The 25,603-nt window shown below is 60.8% G+C and overlaps 1 protein-coding gene across 3 annotated transcripts; it reads left to right on the forward strand.

The window, feature by feature from the left end:
• Window positions 1-376: 376 nt before the first annotated feature.
• LMNA (lamin A/C) lies at window positions 377-24,126 on the forward strand. Of its 3 annotated transcripts, none has more exons than XM_074164459.1 (12): window positions 377-726; window positions 18,735-18,891; window positions 19,390-19,515; window positions 19,633-19,803; window positions 19,889-20,014; window positions 20,104-20,324; window positions 20,413-20,620; window positions 20,736-20,843; window positions 21,023-21,142; window positions 21,229-21,321; window positions 23,081-23,335; window positions 23,917-24,126. In XM_074164459.1, the coding sequence occupies exons 1-12, from the start codon at window positions 377-379 to the stop codon at window positions 23,947-23,949; spliced, it is 1,968 nt and encodes a 655-aa protein (XP_074020560.1). In that variant the 3' UTR covers window positions 23,950-24,126. The 3 variants fall into 3 exon arrangements, with proteins under 3 accessions (XP_074020560.1, XP_074020561.1, XP_074020562.1); XM_074164460.1 differs by having other exon boundaries at window positions 23,923-23,949; XM_074164461.1 differs by lacking the exon at window positions 21,229-21,321 and having other exon boundaries at window positions 23,923-23,949.
• Window positions 24,127-25,603: the final 1,477 nt, after the last annotated feature.

Consider the following 25,603-nt stretch of genomic DNA (forward strand, 5'->3'; position numbering starts at 1 on the left):
TTCCCCCCCCCCCAGGCTGAAACCCAGCCCCAGCCGGGGGAATTGCAGCAGAAAAAGAGGGGGGGTGGGGGGGGAGGGCACGGGGTTGTTTGCAAGGGGGTCACCCTGGGCTGGTCACCCTCCCTCCCAAGGCCCCTTTTCCCAGGGATGCTCCTCCGGCCGTCCCCAGGCGCTGGCCTCGGCTGATGCCAGGGGCTGGTTGTCTCCTCCCAGGACGGGGGTGACTCCACCCGCCGCCTCCCGGCGGCTCCTCCTCCCGCCCGGGATATAAGCGAGTCACTCCCGGCACCGGGAGCAGCCCAGACAGCCGGGTGGGTGGCGAGGGACGCCGAGCCGTGACCTGCGCCCTGTCCTTCGCCTCGACGCCCCCGACCCCATGGCGACGCCAGCCCAGAAGAGGAGCACCCGCAGCGGGGCTTCGGGGACCCCCTTGTCCCCCACCCGCATCACTCGCCTGCAGGAGAAGGAGGACCTGCAGGAGCTCAATGACCGCTTGGCCGTCTACATCGACAAGGTGCGCTCGCTGGAGCTGGAGAACGCCGGCCTGCGGCTCCGCATCACCGAGTCCGAGGAGGTGGTGAGCCGGGAGGTCTCGGGCATCAAGGCTGCCTACGAGTCGGAGCTGGCGGATGCCCGCAAGACCTTGGATTCGGTAGCCAAGGAGAGAGCCCGGCTGCAGCTGGAGCTCAGCAAAGTCCGGGAGGAGCACAAGGAGCTGAAAGCCCGGTGAGTGCCCCGGGGACGGTGGCGGGGGGGGGACACCGTGGCGGGACGGTCACTGTCGTCATGCTTGGCAGGGAGCCGGGAGGGAGGAAGGAGTGACCTGGAGGAGGCAGGGAGAAGGGAAACCCGTGACCCGGCTGGGGCAGGAGTGTTCATGGTGGGGACCGAGAGAGGAGGGAAGCTCTCCCGGCATTCCTGCTCTCCCTTCAAGCGCCATCTTTGGCCGGGATGCCCTTGGAGGGGGGGATCGGGGAGCAGTGCTGCGGATGCTCGGGACTGAGGGGATGTGCCCCAGGCTCCTGGGGAGGGTCTGTGCGCCCCAGGGATGGCAGCCCCTCCGCCTTCGTCATCCTGGAGCAATTCCCGAGCGCTCCGGCGCAGAGCGGGAAGCGGTGCCAGCCAGCTGGCTCTGTCCTGCCCACAGATCTCGCCTGCTCGTCCTATTTTTCTCTGCTGTCTTTGGCACCCGTTAAAGAACCTGCTTGGGTTTTGTTTGCCTTAACCCTCCCTGTGCCGAGCTGTTCCCGCTCTGCGGCATCCCCTGGTTTGGGACAAGCGATGCCCGGGCAGCGCCTGCATCCCTGTCCCATGGGCTGCCTCTGGGTGACGTGCTCCGGGTCTGTTTTGAGGCTCAAACGCCCCCCAGCCCCTTCCCATCAGGTTTATCTCTTTCCCTTCCTGACATCAGAAATGCCCACCTCGTTGCCACCGCCCTGCCGCTGTCGGGTGTCTCCTGGGGAGGGTGGCAGATGCCCAGCGTGGGTCCCCTGAGGACGCAGGTCCCTGCACGGGGCTCCGTGGCCGCTGTCACAGCATTGGGTGGGCAGGGACGGGCCACCGGGCTTCCCCGGGGCTCTGCCAGCCCATGCGGCACTGGGACCGCAGCCCTGTCGTGCTCGGCTCCCGGCGTCCCCGCTCCACGGACGGTCCCTTTCCGTCATCAGCTTTGGCTCGGGGCAGGGTCCGGGTGGGACAACCCCCTCTTCCTCCGTTTGAGCTTTTGCCTTTTATTCCGGACACCTGGTTTCGAGCTGGTACCAAATGAGGCTAAAATTAACATCCTCAGAAGATGCCATAAATATTCTATCTGCTGGGAAGGGAGTGAACGTGCGGCCTTTTACAGCTGTCATTGAAAGCCGGGGGGTGTTTTATATTTAGCTTTCTATTTCCCGTGCTCTGCCGCGGCTCTGTCCGGAGATAAGGCGGCTCTGCCCGTCCCGCGCGCTGCGAGGCAGATCCCCAGGAGCTGGCGCGACCCGGGGGCTGAGCTGTCTGGAGGCTTTTGCTGCCTTATGCAAACCCAGAATTATCTTGGCCGCGATCTTTCGAGGGCCGGAAAAAATGCCCGGCCTTCGTCCCTGGCGGAGAGCTGTGTGCTCAGCCCGGAGCCGCCCGCGCTGCAGAGCGGCCGCCGTAAAAAATACGTGTTGAACTTTTCCCTGCGCTCGCTGGGTTTATTCCCTAAAGCTGACAGAGCCCCCTGAAAACGTGCTTCGACCCGAGGGGATTCCCAAAGAGCAGCACTCGGTCTGAGGGCAGGTTTCGGGTGGTTTTTTTTGGAGGGCGGGCGGCGAGCAGGGTTTCTGGAGAGAGGTTTTTTCGATGTGATGAGTCGTCTCTGAGTCACGGTGTGCGAGGTGGAAGAGCGGCTCTGCCGGGGGAAGCCGCTGCTATTCATTCCTGCCTCTGGCGTGTCCCCGCTTCCTTGGGCGGCGGTGGCGGGGCTGCTTTCCAGCCCCCAAAATCCTGGTAAAGGGGCTGCGGCTCCTCTCGTCTCGCTGGGGACCCCCTCAATGTGGCACAGCTGCTCAGGGGGGGCACAAAGTGGCTGCCAAGCTGCAGTGTGGCTCCTAGGGCTGGGTTTAGCTGGTGTGCCCTGAATTTTTCGGGAATGGGGCAACCGTGAGCCGAAGCCTGCAGATGTCACGGGCTCGGGAAGGACCCGTGTGCCACTCTCGGTACCGATGGCTGCCCCATCCCTGGAGGGGTTCAAGGCCAGGTTGGAGGGGACTTGGAGCAACCTGGTCTGGTGGGAGGTGTCCCTGCCCAGGGCAGGGGGGTTGGAACTAGATGATCTGCGAGGTCCCTTCCAATTCAAACCATTCCATGATCCTGCCGGCTCTGCCTGCCCTCCCTGGGTCAGCCCCTTGTCCCGGGCAGTTCCGCTGACCTGGCTGCAGCGTCGCTTTCCTTGGCTAATAAATAACTCGCCAGCCCTCTGTTCGCCTCTCTCTGCCCGCCAGCCCCGGGGGAAGCGCTGGGTATCTGCTATGGGGCAGGCGGCTCCGGGGCTGCGTTATCAGCAGCTGCAGCATCGCCGCTGCCCGCCGCGGGGGTTGTCTCCCCTGCGCAGAAGGGAGGGCTGGGGGTGTCGGGACACGGCGTGTCTGGGTGTGGGCACGGTCCCCCGCACTGATGCTGGACCTCCCCTGGATGCGAAGGTGTTGGGTGCCCCATCTGGGGTGGGGGAAGAGGGGTACAGGGTGTGCAAACAGACCAGTCTCGCCAGCTTCTGGTGTGCGAGCCGCCAAAGGCGGCACAGGCTGCCCGCTCTGTGCCTCCTGTCACCCCTCTGTCCCCATTCCTTCCCGTCCACCTGAACCCTTCCCGCTGCCCGTTTGGCTCTTGGTGCCAGTCCAGGAAGGGTTTCCCAAAGCACCCACCTCGTCCCACCATCATCCTCACCCCTGGTGCTGGCTGTGCCCCCGGACAAGGGACCGCTGCCTGGCGCTGTGCCACCCGTGTCCCCGTCCCCTGGGCTTCCCTGTGGGCTCCCTGGTGCCGTGCGGCCACTGGCCGTGCCAGAGCCATGTTTGAAGCGAAGCAGAGGGTGCAGTGAGGGTGGCTGGTGACTCAGGGGTGCTGGCAAGCACCCGGCATCGTCCCCTCCCAGAGCGTGGGGAGAGCCAGGACCAGCCCAAAATGTCCCCATCCCAGTTGTCCCCGGCCTGCCGTCCCCGAGGAGGGGCAGGCGGGTGGTTTTGGAGGGCACCGGGCTGCTCTGCGCCCCGGTCCTGCCCATCGCCCCCTCGCCACGAGCTGGCTCCTGGCTCACGGGGCGAGAGCAGGAGCCGCAGCCCTTGCCTTGCTGCACCAAGGGTTCACCTCATCCCAGCTCCTGGAGGCAGAGGGGTTTTGTCAGCGCAAGCCCCAATTTGGGGGCCCAGGGGGATATGGATACGGCCCTGGGGCACCTCCATCCCCAAGTGAGGAGCACCGGGGGGGGTTCCCGATGCCCCGTTCCTGTGGGCTGTGCTGCGGCCGGCTCCCTCCTCCGAAACAGGAACCGAGCCCTCGTTAGCAGCGTGGCTGATGAGCGATGGCTTCCTGAATTGCAGCCCCTAACCCGATTAAGCCAGTGCCTTGGCAGCGCCTCTTCCTCCCTAGGCCTAGATCTCATCTCTGGCCCTAATGAGGAAAAATCTCCTGTTTTCCAAAGGTGGTTGTGGCGGGGGGGCAGGGGTGGGGGGGTAGCTCGTTCGAGGGCAGAGCAAAGGAGGCAACGGCGAGGGTGCCAAGGAAGTCTAGGGTGAACCCCACAGCCCTTCCCCATCCCAGGTGGATCTTGCCCCGTGCTGGGTTCAGTGATGACCTTCTGGGAAGGAGCAGGTAATCGGGCACCCGTTTATTGTAAAAAAAAAATAAAAAAATAAAAAAGCCTCCCCGCCGCAGGGCTGGGTGCTGCCTCTGTGCCGCCTTTAGCAGCAATGTGTTTGTGCTGGAACATTTTGCGTGGGGGAGAAACCTCAGGCTCCTGGGCTTTTTCCCCCCCCCTTTGCCTCCTAGAAACCCTGCCAGGGAAGGAACGGTTTGGCTCGGAGGAGGCTTTGCCCTTTCGGAGCAAACAAAGAACAGCTTGTGCAGCTGGGGGATGCTCTAGGGGAGTGGGCGATGTGGAGCCGGGGCTCATCCAGGACCCCCCATGTCCCTCGAGGACCCTCTTAAAAACGTCGTCAATGCATCTCCAGCGCTCTGGATAGATTTATTTATCCCTGACATCCTCAGCCAGCGGCTCGGGATGGCTGGGAACCCCTGCTCTCCCTGCAGGGCTGAAAGGCTCTGTGGCAAAAGCCCCATTGCTTTGAGGCTGAGGCTTTCATTAGCTGTTGCTGGGGGGGTATTTCTTGTCTGTGCAAACAGCCAGCCCCCCCCTTTTTCCCAGCTCCCCAAGCAGGAAAAGGCTCTGTGTCCCTGCTCCCATCGCTGGCTGTGGTCACCGGTGTCTTCCAGACACTCCTGTCACCCCCTCGCTTTTCCCAGGGATGAGGGGAACGAGAGGAAACCCCATTGCCTTAAACATTTTTTATTTTTTTTTAATTACAATAGGATCTACCCTGGCCCTTAACCTCAGAGGTGGGGGGTTAGAGGAGCGATTGCAAAGGGAAAGGGGGCTGATTTTGGTGGGGGAAGGCGTCCGTCCCCCCCTGTACAGCGCCCACCGCGGCACGTCCCAGCCTGCCCTGGCCGCCTTTGCTGCCACAAGTGCTTTTTTTCCAGCCTGGCGTGCGTCACTGGGGTTGTCTGAATCCCATTAACGCTTAAGTTCGGAGCTCAGCAGAAGCGGGAGCCCTTCCCGGCACGGTGCTCGGCAGAGACATGTGGGGAGGGCGACGCGGCCGGGGTGGGGCACCCCTAATTGGTGCCAGCTCCTTATTTTGCTAAATCCGTGCCCTTTGGGAGCTGCCGTTTCCTTCCCCGCTGCTGGCAGCCGGGGTAGGAGGAAGCCACCGGAGCTTTTTCCCTGGCCAAAATTAGGGCTGGCATGGAGGAGTTCCCTGGGAAGCACCAACCCAGCGGGTTCGGGATGGGCTTCCCCAGAGTAGGGCTGGGAATCGCCTCCCGCTGTCCTGCTGCCGGCCACGTTACCCGTTTCCCCGTCCTGCTCCCTTTGAGAGGCCGTTTCCTGAGGTTCCTTCTCTGCAATGGGCTCGGCACGTTCCCAAACAGCCGAGGCTGGTGCCGTTTCTGCCCGCAGCTGCCATCGGTCCCCCGCAGCCCCTCACCGGGGTGTCGGGGCTGGGTCCCCACCTGCCTCCGCTCCCTCCATCACCACCACCCCCCACCACCGAGGGCTGAATAGCCCCAGTGTGAAGCTGAACAACTGCCGGGGGCTGGCACGGTCCCCGCTCCCCCGGCTGCGGTGGCAGCTGCAGCCCCTCACCGAGACCCCCGCGCCGCAGCCCGGCCCCCGGCCCCGGTGGAAAAAAAACCCCGTTTTGGGGTGTGAAGGGTGTCGCAACACACTTGCACACCCCACAGCGCGGTGTGGGGCTGTGGGTACTAAGGTGAGCCAAAGGGAGTGGAAGTTGGTTAATGAGGCGCATCAGAGCGAGCCCGCGGAGATGCCACAAAACCCGACCGGGGTTAGGATCCCTCTGCTCCCCGGCGACGCTGAGTCAGCAGCGCCTGTTGTCAGTCGTAAACCAATTTCCTCTCCAAGGTGAAGGCGAAGGCGCCTGTGAGCGGGCTTATCCTCCGAGGCGTTGCCAACCATGATGCTTTATTGCCCCTTTTCCCGTGTTTAGAGCCAGGAGGTGCGATAGCAACAGGGACAAAGTTCCCGGGGAGCGGGCGCGGGGGGTGCCCCACTGCCCGTACTTTACCCCGTGTAATTACGGGCTTGCAGGCGTTGGCGGGGTGTCCCTACAAAGAGGTGGTGGAGCCAGGGCCGGGCGCAAAAAAAGCTCTTCCGAAGCTTTTGAATTTTTTGCGTCGGGGCTGCGAGCGGCGCAGAAGCACCTGGAGGGGGGGGGTTGCGATCGCCGGGGTCTCTCAACCCTCTTGGGCAGGAGCCACCTCCAGCCACTTGCTCCAGCTCCTGCCTTCAGCAGCTGCCTCCTCCGGCCGCCCTTGGTGCCCCCCGGCTCAGCGAAGCTCAACGTCTCCCTGCCCCGGTGCCTCGACAGCACCAATTTGTTGGGGTTTTAATTAACAACAGTTTAGGGACCCGTTTTCTCCATTAAAACCCCAGCTCTGAGTCATGTGAGCCCCCCCAAAGAAGGCCAAGCTCTTGACACGGATGTGTAACATGTGGGTCTTGAAGGGGTGGGAGCCCGAAGGAGACTTGGCCCCAGTGCTCACGGGCACCCGTCTGTTTTCCAGCACTGGGGGTGGCCGGTTGCCCCATTGAAGCTCCCAGTCCCCACTGGGAAGAGCCGCTTGTCCCCCTCTCCTTGCAATACAGTGGCCAAGCAGAGCTCTGGTCTCGCTGTTGGCTTTGGGGAGGGCTCTGGATCCAGCCCAGTGGTGAAGCAGGACACGAATGGTGGCAATAGAACCTCCGAGGGGCTTTTAATGCCTGTCGCCCTCCGTGGGGACAGGGAGGGAGGTTGCAGAGGGGCAGAAGGAGGGTTGGAGCCCGGCACCGGGGCAGGAGCGGGGAGATGAGTCACGTTTAGTGGCACGTCCTGAGGCTGGAGCAGGGTGTGGTGGCCACCAGGGCCACGCTTTGGCGGGTCCCCCTGCCCCCCCACTCTCCAGAGTCACGCTCACCCGCCCCTTCCTTCCTGGCATGACGGGTGCTTGGGGATAACCTGCTCCCCGGCAGCATCTGTGGGGTGCGAGGATTCCCCCCCCCCGCCTGCAGGGCACCCGTCATCTCCCCACAGCCCAAGGAGAAATTAGGGGGAGTTTTCCAACACGGAGCCTTCGTGCCATGGGCTGGGGCTGGGGGGGGGAGGAAGCAGAGCACTGCAGGGAGCAGATTTGGCTCCTTGGCATCGTGCTTTGGCAGGGTGGGATGCACCCAGAGCCCCCGTTTGCAGGGCAGGGAAGCAAACCCTCAGCCCGCGCATCCCAAATAGCAATTAGTGCTGCTTTATTGCCTCAGTTCTGTCGCTCCGGTGCAAAAAGCCACCGGCCACCGACTCGTGGGCACAGGGGGCTGAGCAGGAGGGAGGTAACGGGGAGGGTGAAGCCTCTTGCAGTGGCCCCGTTTGCAGTTGGGGCTAAATCGCACTTTCTGGGGACGCCACGGCCGCAGCCCTGGCTGGAGGGGAGGTGGTTATTCCCCGCACACACACCGAGAGGGTCCGGGCTTCTCCCTGGCACAGAGCGGGCAGAGGGGTGCCGGGACCACCCGCGCATGGCAGAGCGCAGCGAAACACCATGCTCATCCTCACCCCCGCATCTCCTCACGCCGAGCTGCCCTTTTCCCAACGGTATCCACGTCCGGAGCCATCCCGGCAGCCATCCTGACGGAGACGGTGACTCACGGCCGGAGGCTGAAGCGGGCAAACAGGGTGGCTCCGGCACAGCCCGTACAGCCGCTGCGGGCAAACAGACCTTGTGGCAGAGTAAACACCTCGCCTGCCCTTATCTGCGCTCTGCCGGCCGGGAGAGAAAACCCTTTCTGTTCTCAGGAAGACGGGTGACAGCTGGATCCAACAATCCCTTGCTTTGTTTCATAAGCAAATTGTGTGGGACGGAAGCTTTGCGTACCCGGATTTAGGGAACCATAGAACCATAGAATGGTTTGGGGTGGAAGGGACATTAAAGCCCATCCAGTCCCCCCTCCCTGCCCTGGGCAGGGACACCTCCCACCAGACCAGGTTGCTCCAAGCCCCCTCCAACCTGGCCTTGAACCCCTCCAGGGATGGGGCAGCCACAGCTTCTCTGGGCAACCTGGGCCAGGCTCTCACCACCCTCACAGCAAAGAACTTCTTCCCAATATCTAATCTAAATCTCTCCTCTTTCAGCTTAAAACCCTTCCCCCTCATCCTATGGCTCCCCTCCCTCATCAAGAGTCCCTCCCCAGCTTTCCTGGAGCCCCTTTAGGGACTGGAAGGGGCTCCAAGGTCTCCCCGGAGCCTTCTCTTCTCCAGGCTGAACCCCCCCAACTCTCTCAGCCCCCCCTCCCAGCAGAGGGGCTCCAGCCCTCCCAGCATCTCCGGGGCCTCCTCTGGCCCCGCTCCAACAGGTCCATGTCTCTCCTGTGCTGAGGCCCCAGAGCTGGAGGCAGCACTGGGTGGGGGGGGGTGTCTCCCCAGAGCGGAGCAGAGGGGCAGAATCCCCCCCCCCTCGCCCTGGGGATGCAGCCCAGGGGGCAGGGGGCTTGCTGGGCTGCCAGCGCACGGTGCCAGGGTGTGTGGAGCTTCTCACCCCCCAGCACCCCCAAGTCCTTCTCCTCAAAGCTGCTCTCCATACCTCCATCCCCAGCCTGGATTTGGGCTTGGGGTTGCCCCAACCCAGGTTCAGGACCCTGCACTTGACCTGGTTGAAGCTCATGAGGTTGGCACGGTCCCATCTCTCCAGCCTGTCCGCTCCCTCTGGATACCATCGCTTCCCAAACCATGGCACCAGTGCACATTGCCAGCTCATTTTGAGCTTCTCAGTGGGGTGAACCGCTGCTGCTGCAGAGGAAAAAGGAAAATTGGAGCTTGCTCCCTGTTTTCCCTCTCTTGGGTCCTCTCTGCCTTGTCCCCTCTTGCCCAGGGACCCTGTTCCCAGCAGTTCCCCCCGGCTGGGGCACGGTGATGTCCCCATGAGCAGAGCAACCTCCTCTTTGCTTTCCATCGCCCCGTTTAGGAGCTGCCAACTTTGCATTCAGAGACGCCCTCAGCTCGCCCGTGTGTGCAGAGGGAAAGGAGGCGGCCACCAGATTTGCATGGTGGCCACGCGTTTCCCTGCTCCCGGGGGCTGGGATTTGCATCCCTGTTCCTCCCTCTCCCGCTGCCAGGTCCCAGCGAAACACGAGCTTATGGCTGTTCTTCCCCCCCCCCCCACCCCAACGCTCCCCGTCCCGAAGACGTTATTAATCCGAGTGACTCAGCTCCCTGTTTTTAACTACATTTGTAAAACCTCCCCCCCTCCCCGCCCCGTCAAATCCCCCAGGGAAACACTGGGAGCCTGCACTTAATTTTCATCCTTTAAGGCGGTGGTTTATGGGCTTTGCCTTTCTCATTCATCAGGAGAAGGGTCTATTGAAGTAAATCTCATGTTTTGGGATTTCTGTGGAGGTGCAACACTAAGGGTTGTTTTAGGTGGGGGAAAAAAAAAAAAAAAACAAAACACAGACAAAACTTTCCCATTAAGTTTTAACCCAATTATTGCAAAAACTGGGATTTGCTGTGTCGGAGTAAGGCGGTCAAGACTGAGCAAAATCCCTTAAATTTAATTCGGTCCAAAATGTAGTTGTTGCGTGAATATTTGTCCATTCTATGAATATTTGTCCATTCTATTAAAGACACAACCCTCTACCTGTCACCGTCGTGAATGTTCACAGTGTGGCAGCGAAAACTTGGAATTTCCTTGTTCTCGCCTCTTCCCGGAGGCAGAATTACGCAGGATGCAGGGTTAAGCTTTAAACAGGCCTTTATATTATGTACAACGCTACAAATTGTTAGTAAATTCTGGATTGGAAGAACAAACTTTCTTCTTGTGCCTCTTCTGCTGAAACCTTGTTCTCCAAAAGCGAGCAAGGTGGAAGGTGGGATATTCCCATATTTGAGCTAAGGCTAAAAAACTTTTCTTTCCAGCACAATTCCAGTCCTTTTTTTAGAGAGTTCCTTTTTCCTGATGAAGGACTTTAATTCATTGCTTTAATCTCGATTTAAGATGGTTTAGGTCCAGGCCACCGAGCGATGTTGAGATAACCTCATTCAAAACTCTCTGGGAAGCCAACAAAAGCCAAGCTGGTGCGTTCGTCAGTCCTGGGTCCGGGCTGGCGAGTGGGGATTGACCGGTGTTTAATTGTGGTTTTCCGAGCAGTTGAGATAGTCAGGTTTTTAAAGTCTTTGGGGATTTTATTTTATTTTATTTTGTTTCAATGGAAAATGCAGTTTTTACAAGCGAGGAAGCAGCCCTCCCTCTGGAAAGCCCAGGCTCAGCCAATTCCCTCGGGATCTGCAGAGACAAAACCGCCGGCCGGGTTTTTTCCTGCACGCCGAGTGGCCAAAATTGCCCAGTTCTGGGGACAAACCCGGGGTTGGACCAGTTTCATTAAATCAAGTTTCAACTGGTGGCACTTTGCATGTAATCCCAGCCTGGGGGGCTGGGTCTCTGCCTGTTCCAGGTATCCAGGGGTTTGGTGGCGAAGGGGAAAATAGGGAAAATAGGTTAATTCTGCCCTCGATTTGCTCTCGTCCCCGAGGCTTGGCCAGGAGCGGTGCCGGGGTCCGTGTGCTCCTGGCACTGGTGGCTTCCAGCGGCCGATGCTCACTTGTTCCTTCCCAGCTCTTTGCATCCTCTTTGCATCCATCTCCTGTGGCTTCCTGCACCCTGGAAAAGTTAAAGGCAGCTCTGAAAAGGGGGTTCAGAGGCAGCGAGGGGGGTTCAGGGGCATCAAGAGGGGGGTTCAGAGGCAGTGAGGGGGGTTCAGAGGCAGTGACGGGGTTCAGGGACATCAAGAGGGGGGTTCAGGGGCAGCAAGGGGGGGTTCAGGGGCAGCAAGGGGGGTTCAGGGGCAGCGAGGCGGTGTTCAGAGGCAGCGAGGGGGGTTCAGAGGCAGCGAGGGGGGTTCAGGGGCAGCGAGAGGGGTTCAGGGGCAGCAAGGGGGGGTTCAGAGGCAGCAAGGGGGGTTCAGGGGCGGCAAGGGGGGTTCAGAGGCAGTGAGGGGGGTTCAGAGGCAGTGACAGGGGTTCAGGGACATCAAGAGGGGGGTTCAGGGGCAGCAAGGGGGGGTTCAGAGGCAGCGAGGGGGGTTCAGGGGCAGCAAGGGGGGGTTCAGAGGCAGCGAGGGGGGTTCAGGGGCAGTGAGGGGGGTTCAGGGGCAGTGAGGGGGGTTCAGGGGCAGCAAGGGGGGGTTCAGAGGCATCAAGGCACCGTTGGACCCGGTGGGAAGTTGTTCTGCCTGCTCCCCGCTGGGGCTGGGAGAATGAATCCGGCCCCTTCTCTGTGCAAACACATGGATTTCTGCCTGATAAAAACCTCACCTGGGGCCCCCAAAAGCACAGTGTGGGCAGCAGAAAGCCAAGTCCCATCCATTCCCCTATTGACTGCCCCCCAGGAGCCGGCAAAACCTCCTTTTCCAGCTCTAAAACCCCTCTGGTAACACCATCCACCCTTCAAAACCAGGGAGCCCTCCTGTTACCGGGGCGGGGGGGGGGACTCAGCCCAAACAGCAGCGTCAGTTGGTGACTTGGGATTTCCATTTTGAGCTGCCGGGATGAGTCACCAGCGCTGGCGTGACGGCCCGGGACGGGGAGCGAGTGACACGGGGGCTCCCCAGCCGGCTCGGGGGTACTATTCATTCTCTAAAATCACATTTTTAGGTAGCGAGGGGGGTGGGAGCCCGTCGGTCCCCGCCGTGGTCACGTGCATCAATTTGTTGGGGTGCTGATGAAGCTTAATTGCTTTGCCCCGTGACGAGGGACGAGGCTGTGTGGGTGCAGGGCGTTTGCTCCGTTCGGGGGAGAAAAGCCCTGAAAGGCTTCCTCTGGGGTGGATTTGTGGCTGATTCCTGGAGGTATCGGCTGCGATGGGGTCCGGGACTTTGTTTGTGCCCGTGGCTCCCGGAGAGGCTCCTGGTGCTCGGGTTTGCAGAGGGAGGGGAGTGACTGAGATTTGGGGAACCCCAGGCTGAGGCTCCGTCTGCATCCCAGCAAAATGCTCTTTTCCCAACCCAACGAAGCAGCGGTTTTGGTTCATTTTCGGGACACAAGGAAAAGGCCAGATCCCAATTCCAAGAGAGGGGGGGGAAGTCCAGCTCTTTAGTGATGCCAACAGGCTGCTCTCACTCCGCCGAACAAAGCCAGGGATGAGCGTGCCAGGAGCGTGCGGCACGGCTGGCACCGGCCCTGGCAGCGGGAGGGGGCTTTGGCAGAGCTGAGGCTGGAGGGTGGGGGCCCTTTCCCTGTATCCTTGAACCCCGCCGGTGCTGGCATCCCCTGGCTGCCGTTTGGCCGGGGTTTTGGTGCCGAACAGGATGCCGGTGCCGTGCAGATGTTGTCCTCGCTATACATCGCGCTGGCTATTTACAGCTCCCTGCTAGGAGACCGGCCGGTGTTTATCCTGGTGATTTGGCAAAGGCGCAGCGGCACAGATGAGTCAGGAGCTGGGAGAAGCTGCTTTGCCACATTCCCATTGCCCCACCGCCGAGGCTTTCCCGAGACCGCCTTTCCTCACGCTGTCCCTGCAGCTTGTCCTGGGGGGCTCCAGGCCCTGGATGGGCGAGCGATCCCTGGGATGGACAAGTGACCCCTGGGATGAGGGAGCTATCTCTGGGATGGGGGAGCAATTCCTGGGGTGGGGAAATGATACCCCTCCTAGAAGGAGCGATCCCTGGGATGGGGGAGCGATCCCTGGGATGGGGGAATGATCCCTGGGATGGGGGAGCGATTTCTGGGATGGGGGAACAATTCCCCTCATAGAAGGAGCGATTCCTGGGATGGGGGAGAGATTCCTGGGATGGAGGAGTGATCTCTGGGATGGGGGGGAACAATCCCTGGGATGGAGGAGTGATCTCTGGGATGGGGGGAACAATCCCTGGGATGGGGAAACAATCATGGGGATGGGGAAATGATCCCTGGGATAGGGAAGCAATCTCTGGGATAAGGGGAATAATCCCTGGAATGGGGGATTGATCCCTGGCATGGAGGAATGATCCCTGGGATGGGGGAGTGATCCCTGGGACCGATCCCTGGTGCTGGAGGCGGCACAGCACAGAGCAGTGCAAGCCCAAGGTGGGGCAGAGCAGGTTTTCTGGGTTCTCCCAGCGATCAGATCCATCACAAACCTGCTTGATGCCTCTCTTGCCTCAGTTTCCCAAGCTGTAAATATGTCATCGAGCCTTTTCTGGGGTAGAATTTCCCCGGGGCTGCAGGGGAGGGGGCTGGGGTGTCGCCTGGCTCCCTGGCAGCGAGGTCAGGAGGAAACCCGCCGTCCCCGGGGATTTGCAGACGTGTGACAAAATTTAGAAAGATTTAGAGATGGGGCGTGAGCGTGTGAGCTGCCCTGGCCTGGCACCTTCTCTGGGGTGGGGACAGGGAAGGAGGAGAACGCCCATTTCTCCCACTGGCTCCGTCCCACTCGTGCTTCAGAGACGGCTCGTGGGGATTAGGGTGAAACCAAAGGGTGTTTCCTAAAATGCACCGAGTGGGCTCTGGCTTCTGGGGGAGGGTTGGCACCCTCCTGCCGGCCCAAAGCTCATCTCCCATCGGCTCCCATGGCTTTTCCAGAGGGAGAGCCCAGATCTGCCAGGTTTCTGGGCTGGGATTTTGGGGCAGAGCAAAGGGGAGCACTGGCAGATCGTGGGCACTGTCCCCGATCCTTCTGCAGGGGACCGTTCGCCCCGAGGTTCTTCAGCCCTGGCCCTTTCTGAAGCCATCGCGTCAGCTCTGCGGGCTCCTGCCTGTGTCTGTGTCTGTGCTGAGCACAGTCAGAGCAGGTCCAACTTTCCATTAACATTTGGATTTTCTGGCAGCTCAGCTGCAATTTTCTTTTTTTTTTTTTTTTTTTTTTTCCTCCTTCCTGCTTTTAAAAGCTAAAAATAAAACGTCTTGAGGCCCCTTTTTCCCTCCATCTTTTCTCTTGAGAAGTTTGTTTCTTGAGGATTTGGTGCCTCCGTTGTGTTTTCTCCTCTTGGCTTCGATAAATGCTTGTTTTTACACCCGACTCCCCCAGCGCAGGGGATCAAATCCTGCGGGACGCTGAGCCCCTGTCCCCTGCCCGCGGCCCTTCGGGGTGGATCTCGGCTTCCCTTTTGGCTGCCGGAGGATTTGGGATCTTTTAGGCTGTAGCAGGGAGGATGGGGAGACCGGTGAAAGCCTCCGGGGAGGAGGAGGAGGGTCCCTCTTCGTCCCGTGGCCGAGGGAAGTGGGAGCGACGCAGCTGCCATCAAAGTTTTTATTTTTAGCCCAGCGCCAGCTGGAGCCTGGGAGGCTGCGGGGAAATAAAAGCAGGACCCACCGGGAGGCGAAGGGAAGATCCAAACCCTGGCTGGGCTGGGCTGGGAAGCACCAGGGCTCACGTGGAGCGGTGGGTGCGGGGGTCCCAGCGCAGGAGAGGACACAGGACGTGCTGGAACCTGGTCTGGAGGCTGCTGCGTTCCGAGTCAGGGCTGGGCTTTGAAGGAAGACGGGGGAGATGCTCAGGTCCCAGAGCCAGAGCCGTGTCACGCAAACCCCCGGAGTCACCGGAGGAAAGGTTGGGGCAGGGATTTGTCTCATCCCTCTCCTTCCTGCAAAACCTCCCAAACTCAGCCCTGACGGTGAGCGCCGAGCTCCCGGCTCTGCTCCTCCCCGGCACAACCACAGCTGGGCACAGGAGGCTTCTAAGGAAAAAGGGATTTGTCCTCAATTCTGGGATTTACCATGGGGCTTTCTAGCCATTGATGCGTTTTACCCTGAGCTCTGGGTCCCTCCAGTCCCCTGGAGAGGGCAAATCTGTCACCACTGCGGGGACACAAGTGCAACCATCTGGTCTCAGCATTTTCCCCTCCGTATTTCACGTATGGATGGTACCGGTGTCCCCTAAAGAGCCGTCGGAGGCTCCAGGATGTGCCTGGAGCTGCACGTGCCACAAGCCCCCATCCCAAAGAGCCGGTGACTCCCACCTGTACCCAAGTCCCTGCAGCCGATAAAGAAGCGAAACGCCGAGGGCAGGCTCTTCCCAGAGCTCAGCGCTGGTGTTACCTCCATGAGGGACAGCAGGATTAGACCCTGCCGGCGGTGCCGGGGTGGCCACGCTGGCTGCGAGGGCGAGCCACTGCCAGATGGGAAAACTCAGCCTCGAACGCTGCCTGCAATGAGCCGGGGAGGCTGCGGATCCGCTCCCAGATGGCATTTTTGTCCTATGAGTCACTGGCATGAAAGGATTGGGACCCGCCGGCGTGGCGCTGGGGCGGCCGGCTCCGGCACGGGCTCCGGCACGCGGGACCAGGGCTCCCCACGAAAGGGGGTTCATGGGGTACGGCATGCGAACATCTCGGAACGGCTTCTCCGGGCCGGCTGGGGTCAGAAAGCGGAAAGAAATGCGGGAAAACTCCCACTCCCCAAGTATGTGCAAGTCTGGGGACGCCGGTCCCTGCTCGCCCCGGTCCCCGTGGGCAGGAGGAGAGGAGTCCATCCCCCTCCTCGGCATCTCCCCATCCTGCCCCGGGGCCCGATCCTGCAGCTGGGGCAGGCTCAGCCCCGTCGCTGCCACCGGCCCCTCCCTGGTATGTTTTTAACCCATGATCTCATGGCGCGGGTGCCTGCTCAGCACACCAGGAATGCGCACCCCGCGCCGGCCCACGGCCAACGCTCGCCCACGGCCGAGGGGGCACCGCAGCCGGCGCCGGCGCCTGGGCACATCCCGCACCCCGTTTCCAGGGAGGAAATGGGGTGATCATCTCTGTCAGGAGCCAGGGCAAGCCAGCCCAGTGCCGGTGGCCGCTGGGGGCCGCAGATGGAGCGTGGGGTCTGTTCTTTTTATAGGGCCTACCGAAATAGCGTCAGGTGGCGTTTTGGTGGTGCGGTGGGATCAGGTTCCCCAGGCGCCCAACGGCGTGTCCCGGGTGCTGCCTTGACCCGCTGCCGGGGGGCTGAAAAAGCGAGGGGGGGCACGGAGGGGATGGTGGGGGGGCTCTGAGAGTGCACAGCAGTGCTGGGCACCGGGACACCCGTCTGCTGTGCCGGGCCACCCTGCACCGTGTCACCCCACACCACACTGTGCCATGCCACCCTCCACCGTGTCACACCACACTATGCCACGCCATGCCATGCCATGCCATGCCACCCTGCACTGTGTCACACCACACCACGCAGTGCCATGCCATGCCACCCTGCACCATGTCACACCACACTGTGCCACGCCATGCCATGCCATGCCACCCTGCACTGTGTCACACCACACTACACTCTGCCATGCCACCCTGCACCGTGTCACCCCACACCACACTGTGCCATGCCACCCTCCACCGTGTCACACCACACTATGCCACGCCATGCCATGCCATGCCATGCCATGCCACCCTGCACTGTGTCACACCACACCACGCAGTGCCATGCCATGCCACCCTGCACCATGTCACACCCCACTGTGCCACGCCATGCCATGCCATGCCACCCTGCACTGTGTCACACCACACTACACTCTGCCATGCCACCCTGCACCGTGTCACCCCACACCACTCTGTGCCATGCCACCCTCCACTGTGTCACACCACGCTGTGCCATGCCATGCCATGCCACCCTGCACCATGTCACACCCCACTGTGCCATGCCATGCCATGCCACCCTGCACTGTGTCACACCACGCTGTGCCATGCCATGCCATGCCATGCCATGCCATGCCACCCTGCACCATGTCACACCCCACTGTGCCACGCCATGCCATGCCATGCCACCCTGCACTGTGTCACACCACATCACGCGGTGCCATGCCATGTCACACACACTCTTGCCATGCCACCCTGCACCGTATCACACCACACCATGCTGTGCCATGCCACCCTCCACCGTGTCACACCACGCTGTGCCATGCCATGCCACCCTGCACTGTGTCACACCACATCACGCGGTGCCATGCCATGTCACACACACTCTTGCCATGCCACCCTGCACCGTATCACACCACACCATGCTGTGCCATGCCATGCTGCACTGTGCCACATCATGTCATGCTGTGCCATGCCACGCTGCACTGTGTCACACCACACAACGCAGTGCCATGCTACACCACACCGTGTCACACCGTGCTGTGCCGTGCCATGCCATGCCACACTGTGCCACACCACGCAGTGCCATGCCACCCTGCTCTGTGCCACACCACACCATGCTGTGCTGTGCCATGCCATGCCATGGTGCACCATGCCATGCCACCCTGCACCATGTCATCCCACACCGGGCTGTTCCATGCTGTGTCGCACCATGTCACACCACACCATGCAGTGCCATGCCACACCACGCCGTGTCATACCATGCTGTGCCATGCCACCCTGCACCATGTCACACCACACCACGCTGTGCCATGCCACCCTGCTCCGTGCCACACCACACCATGCAGTGCCAGGCCATGCCACGCTGCACTGCGTCACACCACACTGCACTGTGCCGTGCCATTCTGCACTGTGCCACACTGTGCTGGGCCATACCACACTGCACTTTGCCGTGCTGTGCCATGCCACGCCGTGTCACACTACGCTGTGCCACACCACACCATGCCACACCACACCGTGCCGTACCACACTGTGCTGTGCCGTGCCATGCCATGCCACGCCGTGTCACACTACACTGTGCCACACCACACCGTGCCGTACCACACTGTGCTGTGCTGTGCTGTGCCATGCCACGCCGTGTCACACTACACTGTGCCACACCACACCGTGCTGTACTACACTGTGCTGTGCTGTGCCATGCCATGCCATGCCACACCGTGTCACACTACACTGTGCCACACCACACCGTGCCACACCACACCGTGCCGTACCACACTGTGCTGTGCCGTGCCGTGCCACGCCGTGTCACACCACACTGTGCCACACCACACCACACCGTGCCGTACCACACTGCACTTTGCCGTGCTGTGCCGTGCCACGGCGTGGCACAGTGTAGTGTGCCACACCACACCATGCCACACCACACCGTGCCGTACCACACTGTGCTGTGCCATGCCATGCCACGCCGTGTCACACTACACTGTGCCACACCACACCGTGCCGTACTACACTGTGCTGTGCCATGCCATGCCATGCCACACCGTGTCACACTACACTGTGCCACACCACACCGTGCCGTACCACGCGGCGCTGTGCCGGTCGGCACTGACCTCTAGTGGGTGCAGCGGGGCTGGGGTGCCTGTACTCCATGGGGGTGTTCCATCCCCGAGACACCTCTTGCTCCCCCAGTTTTTCCCAACCCTTTCTGCTTCCCAGTGTCCAAACCGGTGCCAGACAAGCCGGGTGGCTGGGAGATGCCAGTCCCTTTGGCGGGTGGGTGGTGGGTACAATCCTGCAGCTCTTCTGGGGGTGATGGGGTGGGGTGGAGGTGAGGAGGGTGGGAGGTGATGCTCGCTGTGCCTGGGGCGGGGGTGCGGGGTGCCATGCGTGGTTTTCCACCGGTGCCACTCACCCCTGTGCCATCGCTGCCTCACAGGAATGCCAAGAAGGAAGGGGACCTGCTGACGGCCCAGGCGCGCCTCAAGGACGTGGAGGCTCTGCTTAACTCCAAGGAGGCCGCGCTCTCCACGGCCCTGGGAGAGAAGAGGAACCTGGAGTCTGAAGTGCGGGACCTGAGGGCGCAGGTGGCGAAGGTGAGCGGTGGCAATCCTGTCCCCAACTGCCCCGGGGACCCCCGGGGGGCACGGCTGGGTGGTGGGACACTGGCCAGGGGCTGTGCCTGGACGGTCCCCGGCCTGTGACAGTCCTTCTCAATTAGTTGCTCAGCCTGGAGAAGAGAAGGCTCCAGGGAGACCTTTGAGCCCCTTCCAGTCCCTAAAGGGGCTCCAGAAAAGCTGGGGGGGACTCTTGATGAGGGAGGGGAGCGATGGGACGAGGGGGAAGGGTGAGATCTCAGAAGAGATGTGGGGCAGAAGTTCTTTGCTGTGAGGGTGGTGAGAGCCTGGCCCAGGTTGCCCAGAGAAGCTGTGGCTGCCCCATCCCTGGAGGGGTTCAAGGCCAGGTTGGAGGGGGCTTGGAGCAACCTGGGCTGGTGGGAGGTGTCCCTGCCCAGGGCAGGGGGGATGGAATGAGATGATCTTCACGGTCCCTTCCCACCCAAACCATTCTATGGTTCTATGAATTCCCCACAGCTGGAAAGTGCCTTGAGCGAAGCCAAGAAGCAGCTGCAGGATGAGATGCTGCGCCGCGTGGATGCCGAGAACCGGCTGCAGACGCTGAAAGAAGAGCTCGAATTCCAGAAGAACATTTACAGCGAGGTGAGGAGCCATGTGCAGTGCCGGGCTCCCTTGGGATAACACCCCCTGTGTGTTGTGTCCCTGTCCCCAAGCCAATCCCACCCCGAGGTGACACCGTGTCCCCTGGCCTGTCCCCAGGAGCTGCGAGAGACTAAACGCCGCCACGAGACCCGGCTGGTGGAGATCGACAATGGGCGGCAGCGGGAGTTTGAGAGCAAGCTCTCTGAAGCCCTGCAGGAGCTGCGGAGCCAGCACGAAGCCCAGATCAGGCTTTACAAGGACGAACTGGAGAAGACCTACGGGGCGAAGGTGAGTAGCACCCACCCGACCTTCCTCTCCCCACCCGGTGGGCAGAGGGTGCTGGGGATGCTGACCTCCCCATCTCATCCTCCAGCTGGAGAACGCCAAGCAGTCGGCTGAGAGGAACAGCAACATGGTGGGTGCTGCCCACGAGGAGCTGCAGCAAACCCGCATCCGCATCGACAACCTCTCCTCCGAAGTCAGTCAGCTGCAGAAGCAGGTGAGGCTGGGGGATGTCCCCCCATTCCGTCCCAGGGACGGTCCCCTCCCCAGGTGGAGCAGCCCCCCTCACCTTCCCTCTCCACGCAGTTGGCCGCCAAGGAGGCGAAGCTACACGACTTGGAGGACATTCTGGCCAGGGAACGCGAGACCAACCGGCGCCTGCTCTCCGACAAGGAGCGGGAGATGGCGGAGATGCGGGCACGCATGCAGCAGCAGCTGGATGAGTACCAGGAGCTGCTGGACATCAAGCTGGCTCTGGACATGGAGATCAACGCCTACCGCAAGCTGCTGGAGGGCGAGGAGGAGCGGTGAGCACGGGGCGCTGCGCCCGGTGGGCTACGGGGGTCCCAGCTGAGTGTCCTCACTGACTCCATCTCACCTTCTCCTCCTGCCCAGGCTGAGGTTGTCCCCCAGCCCTTCCTCCCACAAAGGGGGGGCCTCCCGTAGCCACTTGTCCACCCCAGGCTCCTCCAAGAAGAGGAAGCTGGAGGACAGCGAGAGTCGGACCAGCTTCTCCCACCACGCCAGGACCAGCGGCCGCGTCGGCGTGGAGGAGGTGGACTTGGAGGGCAGGTTCGTCCGTCTCAGGAACAAGTCCAACGAGGTGAGTTTGCCTTCAGGGAGGCTCCCTGGGGGTTCAGCCACAGGCAGGAGGTGAACCAGGAGGAGCTGGGGAGGAACTGGGGGATCTCAGGGTTGCTGCTCTCTCTCTCTCGCAGGACCAGGCGATGGGGAACTGGCAGATCAAGAGGCAGAACGGAGATGATCCCCCCATCACCTACCGCTTCCCCCCAAAGTTCACCCTGAAGGCTGGCCAGGTGGTCACGGTGAGTCTTGGCCCAGTGAAGGATCCAGTAGGATCCTAAACCCAGCTGGTGGTCACTGATTGGTGACTTTGGGTGGTTGGAGCCAGGGCACGTGGCTTTTTTGGGGGACAGACCCACATCCCCGGGGTCTGGGCTGTGCAGACCCAAAACGTCACTTTTCTCTGTGCTTTTCTCCCTAGATCTGGGCCTCGGGGGCCGGAGCGACCCATAGCCCCCCCAGCAACGTGGTGTGGAAAGCCCAGAGCAGCTGGGGCTCTGGGGACAGCCTGCGCACTGCCCTCATCAACTCCAACGGGGAGGTGAGAGCCCCACGGCAGCACCGGGCCGAGGTGCGGGGGGGTGGGCAGGCACCGAACCCCCCCAACTCCTTCCCTGTCCCCCGCAGGAGGTGGCCATGCGGAAACTGGTCCGCACCGTGATCATCAACGACGAAGATGAGGATGAGGACGAGGATGACATCCACCACCGCCATCACCACGTGAGTACCACGCTGGGGATGTCCGGGGATGTCCAGATCCCAAGGAGTCTGTCACAGGGACGCTGGTGGGACTCAGGTCCGGTCCCAGTCAGGGTTGGGGGGCAGCTCAGCATCACCCAGGATCAGGCCTCGTGGGAGAAGGCAGTTGGGAGGCTGCTGTGGAAACAACCACACGGGAGAAGCCAACAGAGCACTGGCACCTGGAGAAGGTCACTGCTCGCCAAAAGAGCTCTAGAGACCTTGCTGAAATCATCTCCAACCTGGGCGACCTTGACCCCCCCCTGTGAAAAGGGCCGGAGGAGGAGGGAGGGAGGCTGAGCTGGTACCTCCATCGCTGGGAGGTGGTGGGAGGGCGGTGAGAGGGTGATCGATGACGCTCCTCGGCAGCAGCTGCTCCATCCTCTCCGCTTCGCCAGGGGCTGGAAAAGATCCAGAGGTGACTTTGTCCTTCTCTCAGCCCATCGCTCCCCTCACGGAGCTGGAATGTGCACCAGGAAGAGCAGCGGGCAGAGAGTGGGCAGTGGGCAGGGAACAGGCAGGGAGCAGGCAGGGAGCAGGGAGCAGGCAGGGAGTAGGCAATGGGCAGGGAGTAGGCAGCAGGGAGCAGGCAGTGGACAAGGAGCAGGCAGCAGGCAGGGAGCAGACAGCAGGCAGGGAGCAGGCAGCAGGGAGCAGGCAGGGAACAGGCAGCAGGCAAGGAGCAGGCAGCAGGCAGGGAACAGACAGCGGGCAGGGAACAGGCAGCGGACAGGGAGCAGACAGCAGGCAGGGAGCAGGCAGCAGGCAGCAGGCAGGGAGCAGGCAGCAGGCAGGGAACAGGCAGCGGGCAGGGAGCAGACAGCAGGCAGGGAGCAGGCAGCAGGCAGCAGGCAGGGAGCAGGCAGCAGGCAAGGAGCAGGCAGGGAGCAGGCAGTGTGCCCGGAGCAGAGCTGCAGCCCCTTCTCCCCGTATCAAAGCAAACACCCCTGGCTGCAGCCCAGGAGCCCCCGGCCCGTGGGGAGGGGTGTCTCTTGCCCGGGAGGTGCCCGTGGGAATCGTGCTCACAGAGATGCCGTCCCCGCCACGTTCTTCATCTGCACCGGCCAAAAACCCGCCGGGTGCCGCTGCCCCGGGCTCTGTGACAGGAGCAGGATGGGGCATCCATCATCCGCTTTCCTTGGAGTTCTCTGGATCTGGAGAGCCGTGATGAGATGAGTATTGATCATCCCTGGACAGAGGAGCCCTGGATGTGCTGCCCTTTTATCCGAGGCCTGAATCCTTTCCAAGAGCAAATTTCCCATTGGAAAGCAGTGGGCTCGTGCTCTCCCAGGCAGCGAGGAAGAGGATGCTCTTGGATAAGCACAAGAGAAGCAGGGTTGGGATGTCTCCTGGGTGCTGAGAGCCCGAGGTGTGAGGACGGGGCAGCAGGGACGATTCATCCATCTGCAGTGTGCCAGCCCCAGAAATCTGGGAATATCAATATCAATAGATATCAATATAGATATCAATATAAATAAGAACAAGAGGAAGAAGAAGAAAAATAAGAGTAGTAGTAGTAACAGTAATAATGGTAGTAATAATAATACTAATAATTTTATTTTATTATTATTATTATATTTTTAAACCACGTGATGGAGGGGATGGGTGGAGTATGGACCCTCTTTGAAGACTGACCAGGGTGACATGGGTGCCGCTGCAGTCCTCAGGGCAGGGTGCTCAGGGCAGAAGGTGCTTGGGCGGGTGCTCAAGGTTGTTTTGTCTGTCCCCCTCCCCAATCTAGGGTAGCTGCAGTGGCTCTGGGGACCCCGGCGAATACAACCTGCGCTCGCGCACGGTGGTCTGTGGCACGTGTGGCCAGCCGGCCGAGAAGCCGGGCGGCCAGAACCCGGGAATCAACACCGTGTCCTCGGGCTCCTCCACCTCCAGCGTGACCGTCACCCGCAGCTACCGCAGCATCGGCGACTCGGGCATCGACCTCGGGGAGGGCCTGGTGACCAGGAGGTACCTCCTGGGGAACTCCAGCCCCCGTAGGCAGGTCAGTGCCGGTGCCAGAGCCCGGGTCCAGCTCCCCCCGTGCTGCCGGGTCTCCTCCCTGTCCCTCCATCAGCCCCTCTCAATGCAGTGGGGGACCCTCCTCCTCCTTCCTCTTCTCCTCTCCACTTTTCCTCCTTCCCTAGCCACTTTTGGGCTTGCACAAGCCTCTCTGGAATCTGAGAGGGACTGGAAAAGGACGTGGCCGTAGGGTCTCCCCACCCCATCCACGCTCAGCCACCTCGGCAGCCCCGGAGCATCCCTCCCCCTCCACGTTCCACCGCCGCCAAGGGTTATTCCTGCTGGGAACAGGAATATTTCAGCGCTCGAATATTAATACCCTCAGTATTAGTCAATATTATTACCCTAATTCTCAAATTTCTGTGACTTCAGGGCTATAAATATCCCAGCCAAGGGGTATTTGTTATATGCCAAGGGTGGCTGAGAGCCAGGGGCACACGTGGTCGGGCACCGGGGGCATCCAGAGGGTCCCGCTTGGACATCGCTGCCTCCTTCACAGCCAAAGCAAACGGGTGGTAACACGGGGTTATTTTTAATTTTCTTCTTTTTCTTTTTTCCTCCCAGGGTCAGGCTGTGCAAAACTGCAGCATCATGTAACTCCGTGGCACCATTCCTGTGTTCGCTGGCCGTCTCGAGCTAGTTTTTTTTTTTTCCCAAAGCAAAAGAAATTTTTTTTTCCTTAAAAAAGTGATACCAAAAACCAAGGATGGGGTTTTTTTTGTTTTGTTTTCTATAGCAGGAATTTTATATATATATATATATATTAAAAATGCTAAAAGATGCTTTGATTTTTTTTTTTGTAAAGAAAAAATCTATTTCTATAAAAAAAAAACCAAACAAAAAAAAGCTTTTCAGCTTCGAAATTTTTTTTAAAACTTCAGCCAAAGACACCGAGGAGTTGTGTTTACCCAACAGCCGAGCAGGAGAATGTAGTTTAATAGCTCTTTAGATTGTATCTTTTTTGCCAAAGCTTTTTACATAGGAGCGGGAGAAGCCGGGCCGTGCCCCCCCCCTGCCCAGGGCACCGGGGGTCCGCAGCGGTGCTGGGGCAGAGGCCGAGCCCAACACTGATGCCCATCATCCTGATGGTGCTGGGAGGGGGGGGCACATGCTGCAGAGGGTCGCCGTCACAGCGCCTTTCAACCCTTCATTTTGGGTTTGTTTTTTTTTTTTTTGGGGGGGGGGGGGGGAGGGAGGGGGATGTGAACCCAAAATTCCCTTTTCTTTCTTTTTTTTTTTCCTTTTAAATTTTTTATGCAGGGGGGCTCCCGGCAGCTTGTGGGCGATACCCCACATCTCTCTGGGGCCATGTGGGCATTTCCACCCCCCACCCCCACCCCCCCCCACCAGCCCCTTGCCCCCCCGGGCACTCCCAGTGCTCCACGTACTGTATCGCCCACCCACGGCGCCTCTTCTCCTTTGGGGTTTCATTAGTATTTTTTTATTAAGCAGCCGAGTTGTGCCTTAGCCGAGGCGGGGGCCGCTCCGGAGCAGGTCTGGGAGCCCCCCCTTCCCCCGGGACCCCGCACGGCATGGATGTAGATGGAATTTGGGAAGTGAAAACCCACCGGAGCTGCATCCCGGGACCAGACGGATTTGATGGATGGGGTGACGGAGCTCGGACACACCCCCCCCCCCCTCTTTTGGGGCTGCTGCATCCAGTGGGGTTCACCCCGGTTTTTTCTCAGCTGTGGTTAAATTGGGCTCTTCTCCGGTGGCAGGAGCTCAGGAGCCTGTTTCAGGGCAGGATGAGGCCAAGGATGCTCGGTCCGGGACGGGGCTGGTTTGCCAGGAGGAGACTGAGAAAGGCTTTTTTGTTTGAGTGAGGGGGATTTGGGGGCGCGGCGGGGGCAGCTCCCCTCTCTGCAAGGGTCCAGCCAGCCGCTGACGGAGATTTCAGCTTTTTTGCCTCAATTGGAGAACGCCAGCAACACCCCCTGCCTGGAGTGCAGCCCGGGGGAGGGGGCAGGATGGGGTCCCCAGCACGACCCCCCCCCCACTCCGGCGGGATGTGGTGAGACTGCGTTTGTATCTCTGCTTGCAAAGCTTCTGTATCACTGCCTGTACTTCCTTCCAGAATCAATACAGCCGAACCCTTCCCACCCCGTGTGTTGTCGTTATTGCTGTCCCGGGGGGGGGGGGACGGAATTCGGGGGCAGAGGAGGGGGGGGCTTTGCTGCACCCCAGCTTGGCACTCGCTTTGTCCCGGGGGGGGTGGGAATTTCTTTGAGCCCCGCAGCCAGGGCTGGGG

Source organism: Numenius arquata, chromosome 27, assembly GCF_964106895.1.
Source record: "Numenius arquata chromosome 27, bNumArq3.hap1.1, whole genome shotgun sequence".
NCBI lineage: Eukaryota > Metazoa > Chordata > Aves > Charadriiformes > Scolopacidae > Numenius > Numenius arquata.